Raw genomic sequence first — 11872 nt, forward strand, 5'->3', positions numbered from 1 at the left:
GTGTGTGTGTGTTATATTCTTTAATTTTACAATTATATTGGTCAAAATGAAAACATTTACAAAGCGCTGAAATGAAGAAAAAAATAAATACATGTTTGCTGTTCATGTTATAGTATATAATTTTTAGACAAGCTCAAGAGTTTGTTACAACTATTTTAGTTAAGATGCTAGCGGCGACAAATGTTTTAAATTAAATGTGTGTGTGTGTTAGTTATATTCTTCCAAGCTACAGTGTTCAAGAGTTTGTTACAGTTATTTTAACCAAGATGAAAATAGCTAGTTGGGCCCCTCATTAGATGGGGTGGGTGTTCTTGAGAATGTCCAGTTTGTGACGAAGATGTAACTTTTCACAGGTTTTTACAAAGGAGGATACGGACAACATGCCCCACATGTCGACCTATTCCTATCCAGGTTTAAATAACTTTAGCATAACAGAGGCAGAAGTGTTAAAGGGACTAGGAGCTCTTAAAATAAACTGCATGAAATACTGTGTTAATGTAACACCCCCATGTGGCGGAGTGTCCCGCCCCTATATGTATTTTTGTTTGCGGCACAGGTCAAAGCGCCGCGTATTTGTTATTGTTTTTATATTTTAAAAACCTTGTGAGGATGCGTGGCTGATCAGCTACTGATTATTTAACTAGCTGACAGTCACGCATCCTTGCTAAACTCGTGCAGACTGTGGCCGAGGGGTAATAAGATAATTAACAGCTAGTTAACCCCTCGGCCAGAATATAAGAACCTGCAGGTGTCCGTGCTCGGAGGAGAGTGTCAGAGGCGAGACAGGTTTTGAGCGAGAGAGAGTAAACAATTGCTAAGTATCGTGCTGGGGTAAAACCAGCACGCTTATTTATATTTGTTTGGCTAACGTGCCCTTTTGTTTTGTAGCGTTTTGTTGTTTGTTTAAATCTTTTGTTTAATTATTTAATAAAATCAGCTGAACGCTGTAGCGTTTCAGCTCTCACCCATACTTCCCGAGTCTGTGTTTCTGGTCTGTGACGTCACCACACCTCACCACTGCAAGCCATCCTTCACACCCCAACAATTATTAAATGGAGGTAAAATGTAGCCGCTACACCACTCCAATTTATAATGAGGTTGGAGAACTTCAATTGACGAAATACCCAGGGCTCTTTGGAAATCCCAGACAGTAGGGATATATTGTACAGAGGATAGACAACACAGGGTTACCAAACAATTAGCTTTATTTTCTACCAAAGTTAGTCATCTAAAGTAGAATACGAAGGGTTCGCCGTGAAAGAGAGCAGTGGAAGGCAATTTAACTAAAATGTTTATAAAAAGATCCTACAGGGGAGCACTACTATCACAATTAAGCAGTGAACAAAAAATGGTTAAAGAAGAATGGAGGTTTTACAAGTAGTGTGCAATAAAATAATAATAATAGAAAAAATGCAAAAAATATAACTAAATCAAAACACAACTTGCAAAATTTAGATTATGCAAAAATAATAAATTTAAAAAAGTGTGACTCAAATACCACAAGGTGAAAATCCACAACAAAAAAAAACTCGGAATCCTCTTTCTTCTGAGGTGTTACTTAAATATCACGTTAAAAACACAAGACAGTTTAAATAAACAAACAGTTTAAAACTTAAAACTTAAAAGTTAAAACTTAAAGCAGCGTAGCAGTCCCAAAATGTGGCTAAATCAGCCCTTGGCCAGTCCCAAAACAAAGCAAAAAAAAAAATTCTCTGTCAACTGCATTCACAATCACACTGGACTCCAGTAAAAACAATTCAAGACAAATACATTGCTTCAGTAAAGAAAAAAAGGAATGATCCAACTTCCCTTGCTCGCACTTTCAAATCCTCCTCTGCTGGTGTAGTCTGACGCTCTGCTGTTGCCTTCACTTGAAGGGCTCCATACACACTTGTGCTTTTACTTTAGTGCCCCCTTCTTCTTATCAAGTTCAGAGTCATTTTATCTGAAACTGAGGGAGTGTCCTGATAAGCAACACCTGGCCACATGATTAACAAGGACAACAGGTGTGTTTAATAAGAGGGAGGGAGGGAGGGAGGGGAGCAAACACACACTAATTGACAAAAAAGAAAAAAGACAAAAAAAAAACCAGGACATTACATCAATACGAAAAATAAGTTAATACTGTTGGCCCACAGTGACCAGTTTTATCACAAAATCAAAGCAAAAGTGACTAATTTGTTTTTATAACGTGTACATTGATAAATAAGAACGTTGGAAAAGGAGCAAAATACCAATATTCATTTCAAGTCTCAATGCACGAAATACTGTTAATGGAAAAAAAAAAAAAACACGTACAAATACACTGAAAGGCAACCCTGTTATTATAAGAAAACAAGTTTGTATTTTATTTACTTTCAGCACGTTCAAAAAAGCTTCACAACTGGTTTTAAAATGAATAACGTCACAAAAAAAACGTATTTAGTGTACCTTAAAATAAGTTAAATTCAGTTTTCTTATTCATCCTAAGCCTCAGGGTCTCTTCATTGCTGTTGAAAAACAAATTGGTAAATTGACTGGAACATTCAGTATGACGCACATTATATTATTATTCATAACCCGGTGTTTAAGAGAACCGGCGTCTATCTACCATATTTCCCAGCAGCCCCGGCACATATTTATTAGAGACCCGGCGAGTATTGGAGACTGGCGATTATTTGAAGTTTTACGGTAAGTGAAAAATGTACTGTTTGTTATATATATATATCTATAACAAAAACATTGTCAATGTAAAAAAAAAAAAAAAAAGCAACAGCCATTTAAAGGGGTGATATCAAACACAAAAGCCCAAGTTATGAGAAGCAATTGGGGCAACCTTGTCAAGCATCAAGCAAATAGGCACAATTGGAAAGGTGCTGGGGCCCAAGATTCACACAATTCTTGCTTCTAACTTGGCACCTTTTTTTGATCGCTTTGCTCTACTTGAAATGCTCTTTGTATTAATTGCAGTGACAGAGATTCTTAGCTGAGAAGGAGGGAGAGAGTGTGGTAGATTCCAGAGGAACGGAGATAGAGAGATCAGAGGAGGGAACGAACAGGAGGTCAGATTTAGAGAGGTTGAGTTTGAGGTGATGTGAGTGCATCCAGGAGGAGATAGCAGACAGACAGGTAGAGATACGGGAGGGGATGCTGGAGTCAGGGGGGGGGGGGGGAAATCTGAGCATCATCAGCATAGAAATGGTATGAGAAACCACAGGATGCGATGAGGGGGCCCAGGGAGCGGGTGTAGAGAGAGGACCCAAGACTGACCCTTGGGGGACTCCTGTTGAGAGAGGGCGAGGTGTGGAGGTTGCTCCACGCCAGGTTACCTGGTAAGTGCGGTTGGAGAGGTAGGAGGAGAACCAGGCCAGAGCAGTGCCAGAGATCCCCAGGTCAGCAAGAGATGATAGTAGAATAGAGTGATCGACAGTGTCAAAGGTAGCAGAGAGGTCGAGGAGAATTAGGACAGAGGAGAGAGAGGCAGCTCGGGCAGAGTTTAGTGAGTTGGTGACAGACAGGAGGGCGGTTTCAGTGGAGTGAGCAGAGCGGAAGCCAGATTGGAGAGGGTCGAGCAGAGAGTGGTTGGACAGGAAAGCAGAGAGCTGGCGGTGTACAGCCCGCTCAAGGGTTTTGGAGAGGAAGGGTAGGAGGGAGGCAGGACGGTAGCTCTGGAGGGAGGTGGGGTCGAGGGTAGGTTTTTTGAGGAGGGGAGTGTTTGAAGGCAGAGGGAAAGAGACCAGAAAAGGAGCGAGATGTTGAGAAGGGAGGAGATGAAGGGAAGTAGAGCAGGAGCAGCAGCAGCTTGAAAGAGGTGAGTGGGGAGGGGGTCCAGGGCGCACGTGGTGGTTTGTGACCCTGGAGCGGGGAGGAGAGGTCAGAGTCTGAGAGGGGAGAGAAGGAGGGTGAGAGTTAGTAGGGGACTCAGTGGGTGTAGGGATTGGAGCAGGAGGGGGTGGGGGGAGGAGGGAGAGGTGTTAGAGTTTGCGGATATCTGAGATTTTAGAAGATAAGAGAGGCAAAGTCGTCAAAGGAGATAGAGGAGGGGGGGAGGGTTTAGGATGGAGAAGGTAGAGAATAGTTTACATGGGTTGTTAGTGGAGGCTTGGATTATAGATTGGAAATAAGAACATTTAGCAGAGGAGAGAGTAGAGGAGAAGGAGAAGGAGGAGAGGAGAGAGCGGTAGAGGTCTAGGGCAGCAGGGAGTTTGGTTCTCTTCCATTTCTTTTCAGCAGATCGCAGTGTGGTTCTTGCTGAGCGGAGCATAGAGGAGTGCCAGGGTTGGGGAGGGGAGGGGCGAGCAGGTTGTGAGGGGAGGGTACAGAGGAAGTCGAGGGAGGAGGTAGCAGAGACTACAGAGAGTTGGGAGAAGGAATCAACAGGAGGGAGGTGAGAGAGTGGTGGAGGCAAGGACAGAGGGGGAGAGAGGAGGTTACGGCGAGAGGTGACAGTGGGGGAAGGAGGAGCAGGGAGAGATGGGAGAGACAGAGAAAAAGAGATGAAATAGTGATCAGAGAGTTCCAGGGGGGTGACAAAGGGTGGAGGGGCAGCAGTTACCCAGTGGCGCAGTGGTTTAAACCGTGTCTGTATCACTGCCTAGAACTCACGTTGCTAGTTTGAACCTCTGGATTTCTTTATTTTATTTTTGTACGATATGTTATGGTGGATATTCCCTGCCAAAATTAGAAATAAATTAACAAATAAAAATAGACCTTTATTAATTCATTTATTTTGAAATTTATATCACAATTTCCACTTTGCTTTTTACATTTTGATGTGACGCTCGCCATTTCTTTTTCAATGTGGTCTCCATATTTCTTTTTCAATGTGCCTGTGGCAAAGTGGTTAGTAAGGGGAACAGGTGTAGCGGTGATGCGGTGCAGGAGTGACAGGCAGACAACGGTAATCCAGTGACAAATGTTTTTATTTATTTTAAATCCTGGTCTAGCGACCGTAAATAATAAGCCCCGGCAATACACAACGATGTGTAGAGCGCGGGGATGAAACGACAGGTTACAGTCCTGAATAACAAAACAAAAACACGTTCACCCGTCCCGGGTGCGTGCAGTCGTGCTGGTGGTGAATGAATACACTTTTTATTCGGTGACAGTTGTGAGGTGGTGATCCGGTTTGTGCTGGCCCACGGCGACAGCTCCGGATGTGCTTTAGCTGTCTGGTGGTTTCAAAACACAGACAGTTATTGTACAGCAATAAACAAACAAAAACACACACACACTCAACTCTTTACAGAGTAATACAGTACTTCACTCTATACCGTCCTTCTCGGTCCTTGGCTTAACCCAAACGAAGGAAAAGAACAGCGTTACCCTGGCCCCTATATGTAATCCCGCATGATATCTAGGTAAACGGTTGCAGCTGCCTTATTACTTGCAGCTGCCCCTTGTTTACCTGTCAAATCAATACGGTCTTACAACAGAGTCTCGCTTCCTTCCAGGCTGACCCACTTTCCGGTCCCGGAAACGAACTGTCAGGCCAGCCCTTCCAGATACTTCTCCTCCCGTTCTTTAGCGCCCTCACAGGTCGGGAGGAAGATTTATCACCAGAACTCATTGTATTTCTGTCACATATCCCACCGCTCAGAGTGGAGCCGAAGGAACACTCGGCTAAATCTACCTTTCCCATTGCTCCCCCCTCCCGGGAAAAATAATCCGCATTTTGGTGGTCTTTCCCCGCACGGTGTACCATATGGTACATGAAGGGCTGCAATGCCAGATACCACCGAGTTATCCGGGCATTGCTGTCCTTCATGGTGCTTAACCACTGGAGTGGGGCGTGGTCTGTGACAAGATCAAATGAGTGTCCCAGCAGGTAGTATCGTAAAGAGTGAGTAGCCCATTTAATGGCCAAACACTCTTTTTCGACTACGGAGTAGTTACGCTCCCGAGGTAACATTTTTTTGCTCAGGTACAATATCGGGTGTTCTACTCCAGCTACTTTTTGGGACAAGACTGCACCCAAACCTACATCCGAGGCGTCGGTGTGGAGGATGAATCTCTTGGTGAAATCTGGGGTAATAAGAGTGGGGGCCTGGCAAAGTTTACGCTTAATCGTATCAAACGCCCCCTGACACTCAGCTGACCATTTAATTAAATTTGGAGCACTCTTTTTGGTGAGGTCGACTAACGGGTTAACCACTGTGGCGTACTCGGGGATGAAGCGGCGGTAATAACCGGCTAAGCCCAGTAGTGACCTCACCTGAGTCTTGGTTTTGGGGATCGCTGCATCAACCAAAGCCTGGATTTTGGTGACCACAGGTTTCACCCTTCCATTTCCCATTACAAATCCCAAATATTGAGTCTCTGTCTTGGCAAACGCACATTTTCTCAAGTTAGCTGTCAGCCGGGCTGCCCTTAGAGACTGAAGAACGGCTGCAACCCTAGCCAAATGCTCTCGCCAGGTGGAGCTGTAAATCACCACGTCATCAATATACGCTGCTGCATATTCATGATGTGGGCGTAAAACCTGGTCCATCAGTCTCTGAAAGGCAGCGGGCGCACCATGTAGCCCAAACGGCATGGTTTTAAAGTGGAACAGCCCCTCTGGTGTTGAAAATGCGGTTTTCTCTCTGGAGCTGCGGGTTAGAGGGATTTGCCAGTATCCCTTCGTCAGGTCCAGAGTGGAAATAAACCTCGCTTTTCCCAGTCTGTCTAAAAGTTCGTCGACCCGAGGCATGGGATACGCATCGAACTTGGCAATAGCATTCACCTTTCTGAAATCTACGCAGAAGCGGTTGGTGCCGTCCTTCTTAGCCACTATTACAATAGGACTGCACCACTCGCTCCTGGAAGGTTCAATCACTCCAAGCTCGAGCATATCCCGTACCTCTTTGCGAACGCCACTTCGTCGACTTTCCGGGATCCGGTACGGTCTCTCTCGCACTGTGACACCTGGGGGAGAGATAATGTCATATTCAACTAAGTTCGTCCTGCCGGGCACATCAGAAAAAACATCGCTGAACTCCTCAATAAGCTTACGCAGCTCTCTTTGCTGATCCGGAACTAATTGTTCCCCCATCGAAATCGCTCTTGTGCTCGGGGTCTCTGGACAGGGACCTAAATCATCCTCCATATTGCCTGGGGCTATAAATAAGACCTCTCTTGCCTGCCAGGGCTTCAACAAATTAATGTGGTAAATTTCACGTTCATTCCGGCGATCGGGCTGTCTAATTTCATAATTTACTTTCCCTATAGCCCGAATCACCTCATACGGCCCCTGCCATTTAGCACACAGTTTTGACTCTGATGAGGGAAGTAGCAGCATTACCTTGTCCCCTGGTCGAAAGGTTCGAATCCGTGCATTTTTGTTATAATGCTGCTCTTGTCGGTGCTGAGCCGATCTGAGGTTGTCTTGGGCCAAACGACCGACCAAATCCAGGCGATCTCGGAGTAGGAGCACATACTTCACTACATTTTTAGACGAGCCTTTGTGCTCCTCCCACCCCTCTCTCAGCAGGTCGAGAATGCCGCGAGGCTGCCGGCCGTACAGGAGCTCAAAGGGGGAGAACCCCGTTGAACTCTGCGGCACTTCTCTCACTGCAAAAAGGAGGTAGGGGAGAAGTGATGCCCAATGTTTCTGCTCTTGTGTCACAAATCGCCTCAGCATCGACTTTAAGGTCTGATTAAAACGTTCCACCAGACCGTCCGATTGTGGATGATAAACGGACGTCCTGATGGGACGTATTTTTAATATTTTGTACACCTGCTGTAACGTATTGGACAAAAAGTTAGTTCCGTGATCGGTCAAAATCTCCTTGGGGATCCCTACTCTGGCCATAATCTGTGCTAACTCGGTGGCTATTGCAGCGGCACTAGTGGACCTCAATGGAACTGCCTCCGGGTATCGCGTTGCATAATCCACCACTACTAAAATGTGCGTATACCCGGAGTCAGAAGGTAGCAAAGGGCCGACTATGTCCATTGCAATGCGCTCGAAAGGAGTGGAAATAATCGGCAGTGGGACCAAAGGGGCGGGGCGCACTCGACCCGGCGCTACTCGCTGGCAGTCTGGGCAGGTGGCTACATATCTCGACACATCAGTATGAAGACCTACCCAATAGAATCGAGCCAATATCCGTTCCCTCGTCTTCTCGGCTCCGAGGTGCCCCGCAAAAGGGATATCATGCGCCAGCCTCATGACCTCGGTCCGACAAGACGGGGGAACCAACAATTGTGTTACAGGCTGTCCTGTGCCCGCGGCTAGGTTTACCCTATATAGTAATTGCCCCTTGATACTGAAATGTGGATATACTAGCGCCCCAGCGCCGTCAACATCCTTACCTTCAATGGACCGGACCTGCCCCCAAGCGTGCACCAGTGACGGGTCGTTTTGTTGGCCCCACACTAGGTCCGCGCTTGAGTACCACGGGTCCGGTACATTGAGAGGGGCTGGAATAACCTCTGCTCTAGTCGGTCCAGTAACCTCGCTCTCTCGGTCACACTGCGTTCCCACTCCCTTCGACTGGCGTTTGTTACCATTGCAGCACTCTCCCACCAGACCCCAGCCTTGTCTCACAAATGCTCCCTCCCATTTCGCGGTCCGTCTCTCCTTATTTGTTTTTCTAGGACGGAAAAGAGGGGAAAACATTTCAGTGTGAAAAGGAAACACATCACCAATTCGTTCCTCTTTTTTTTTTTTTTCTGCCACGTTTACGTGTGTGGCTGAGACTGCCATTGTTTGCATCAATTCTTTGAATTTTGGCCAGTCTCGACCCAGAATAACTGGGTGTGGCAACCTTTCCGCCACCCCGACTACAAGGTGACGTTTTATCGGTCCTACCGATAAATATACTTTTAATGTGGGGTATGCCGCCGTGTCTCCATGGATACAGGAGATGGCCACCTGACCTCGTGGCCGCCACGACACACCGCCCAGGAGAGCTGTCCTAATCAAGGTTTGCTCACACCCTGTGTCCACTAATGCGTGGGTTTTCACATTCCCTAACACAACATTAATCAAACAAGGCCCCTCCCGACCATATTCCCCACGCTTACCAGTTTCAGGTGCCCAATTGCACGCGGCCACGTCACACTCCATGGCAGCGGGGCATGACCTGGCCAGATGTCCCGGCTGGTGGCACCTAAAACAGATAGGAGGGACAGAGGGGGCATAGGTCAGAAATCTGTCCCGCTGCTGGTATGGCAACGGGGCAGGGGCAGCACCTCTACCCCAGCTGGGGGCCAACCTTGGTCTCCATGGGGGGGAGGCAAGGGGGCCCAATGGGGTCGGTGCTCTGGGAGGTCTGGGTCCCTGGAACGTGGGGGGTGGTGGTGGTGGTGTTGGAGGAGAGGGAGGGAGAGGTCTGCTGCTCCGAAGGGCAGGGGCCGACAGGATCCCGATCCGGGCAGAGGTCAGGGAGTCCTCGAAGTCTTCGGCCAGTTTGACCGCCTCCTCCAGGGTGTCGGGGTTGTGGCGCCGTATCCACGCCTGGGTTTCGGCGCCGACCACATGGCAGAATTGCTCTACCACAATGGCTTCCCCCATCTGCTGGGCGGTCTTCTTCCCGGGGGTCAGCCAATGCACCATGTGGTCGCACAACCGCTCTGCAACCACCCTGGGGCGTGTCTCCGGGGCTCTCCGGTACTCCCTAAATCGCGCCCGGTGGGTCTCCGTGGTGATGTTCAGCCGGCGGAGGATAGCCTGCTTGACCAAGTCATAATCGGTGGCGTGATGGTCGCTCATGGCTTGGTAGGCTGCCTGAGCCTCCCCAATCAGGCAGGGTCCCAACTGGCTGGCCCAGAACTCCCGCGGCCAAGCCGCCGCGGTAGCCAGCCGCTCGAACGCCACCAAATACGCCTCCGGGTCATCCTCCGCCGACATCTTCATTGCCCGTGCCTTCGGGGGCGACATCAGCGGTGTTGTGGTAGGGGTCGTCGCTGCAGCAACGGCCAGCCCTACCCGTTCAATGAGCGCCGTGTAGCGCTCCTCCCTCCTTCTCTCCTCTGCGTCGCGCCTGCTCTCCAGCGCCTGCAGCAGCTCCACCAGTGCGTTGCGGTCCATGATCCCGTAGTCTGACACCACGTGTGGCAAAGTGGTTAGTAAGGGGAACAGGTGTAGCGGTGATGCGGTGCAGGAGTGACAGGCAGACAACGGTAATCCAGTGACAAATGTTTTTATTTATTTTAAATCCTGGTCTAGCGACCGTAAATAATAAGCCCCGGCAATACACAACGATGTGTAGAGCGCGGGGATGAAACGACAGGTTACAGTCCTGAATAACAAAACAAAAACACGTTCACCCGTCCCGGGTGCGTGCAGTCGTGCTGGTGGTGAATGAATACACTTTTTATTCGGTGACAGTTGTGAGGTGGTGATCCGGTTTGTGCTGGCCCACGGCGACAGCTCCGGATGTGCTTTAGCTGTCTGGTGGTTTCAAAACACAGACAGTTATTGTACAGCAATAAACAAACAAAAACACACACACACTCAACTCTTTACAGAGTAATACAGTACTTCACTCTATACCGTCCTTCTCGGTCCTTGGCTTAACCCAAACGAAGGAAAAGAACAGCGTTACCCTGGCCCCTATATGTAATCCCGCATGATATCTAGGTAAACGGTTGCAGCTGCCTTATTACTTGCAGCTGCCCCTTGTTTACCTGTCAAATCAATACGGTCTTACAACAGAGTCTCGCTTCCTTCCAGGCTGACCCACTTTCCGGTCCCGGAAACGAACTGTCAGGCCAGCCCTTCCAGATACTTCTCCTCCCGTTCTTTAGCGCCCTCACAGGTCGGGAGGAAGATTTATCACCAGAACTCATTGTATTTCTGTCACAGTGCCACAACTGCTTCTGTCAATCACAGCCAGTGGGTGGTATCAACGACTCCACTGGCTGGCAGAGATTGTTCCACCCATAGATACGGTTCCACCCCCTCCTCCAGCAATGCCATGCAACACAATTGATGTCAATCTGACAAGGTTTCTCAAAGTTATACTACTGCTGCGAGTTACAGATATTTTATGTTTTATTGAGTTGACTGAAATATCCAACATTTATGTCCCTGTTTTGCCACTCGTTAGCACTCCCAATTTCACTTTCGTAACTCAGAAACTGGGAGATGGGGTCCGGTAAGGACGCTTTTTTATTTATATAGCCCATCGTAAATTAACAAAATGCGATACACACACACACACACACACACACACACACACACACACACACACACACACACTCAAATGCCCCCTTGCCCCACCCACATGGGGCCTAACATAATAATGATTACATGTTAAATATATGTCAGTTCTGAGATTTGATTTGCAAGTGTCATTTCAGTTCTGCTGTCAATTATTTAAAATTAAGTAGTGAGACACTATAACATGTACAACACAGGACAGGAGTAAGTTAACTTGGCTGTTCGATAAAACTAAATTTAGTCAAACTTGTTCGAATTTCACTACAAAACAATCTATTGGGTTAGACAGTGGGTGGCATCAAAACCATTGGTTAATCATCAGCCAATGGAGTCGTTGGCAAAAAGTGTCGTTGACAAAAAGGGAGACGAAACCGAACCAGGTAATTACAGACCAATAAGCCTGTCTTCTATTATATGAAACTATAATAAGATCCAAAATGGAAAATCACCTATATGGTAACAATATCCTGGGAGACTGTCAGCATGGTTTTAGGAAAGGGAGATCATGTCTAACTAACCTACTTGACTTTTTTGAGGATGCAACATTGAAAATGGATAATTGCAAAGCATACAAAATGGTTTATTTAGATTTCCAAAAAGCTTTTGACAAAGTCCTGCATAAAAGATTAATTCTCAAACTGAACACAAAATGGCCAGATCATTTTATTTAAAAACAATTTCTAAATAAAAAATGAATCGATTATGCTCGTTCTTTACAAACCTTTGAGTTCTTTCCTGCATTCT

At 47.1% G+C, this 11872-nt stretch overlaps 1 protein-coding gene across 1 annotated transcript; it reads right to left on the minus strand.

Moving 5' to 3' along the window:
- Positions 1 to 5031: 5031 nt before the first annotated feature.
- On the minus strand, positions 5032 to 9965 carry LOC131737900 (putative SCAN domain-containing protein SCAND2P). Its single transcript, XM_059029746.1, has 2 exons — positions 8989 to 9965; positions 5032 to 5150 (listed from the first exon to the last, which is right to left on the minus strand). Exons 1-2 carry the CDS (start codon positions 9842 to 9844, stop codon positions 5143 to 5145), a joined length of 864 nt encoding a protein of 287 aa, XP_058885729.1. The 5' UTR covers positions 9845 to 9965; the 3' UTR covers positions 5032 to 5142.
- Between the last annotated feature and the right edge of the window lie 1907 nt (positions 9966 to 11872).

The sequence above is a fragment of the Acipenser ruthenus genome, chromosome 9 (genome assembly GCF_902713425.1).
Source record: "Acipenser ruthenus chromosome 9, fAciRut3.2 maternal haplotype, whole genome shotgun sequence".
Taxonomy (NCBI): Eukaryota; Metazoa; Chordata; class Actinopteri; order Acipenseriformes; family Acipenseridae; genus Acipenser; species Acipenser ruthenus.

Coding starts and splice junctions, on each gene's coding strand:
- LOC131737900 (XM_059029746.1), bottom strand. CDS start 9,844: ATGTCGCCCCCGAAGGCACGGGCAATGAAGATGTCGGCGGAGGATGAC.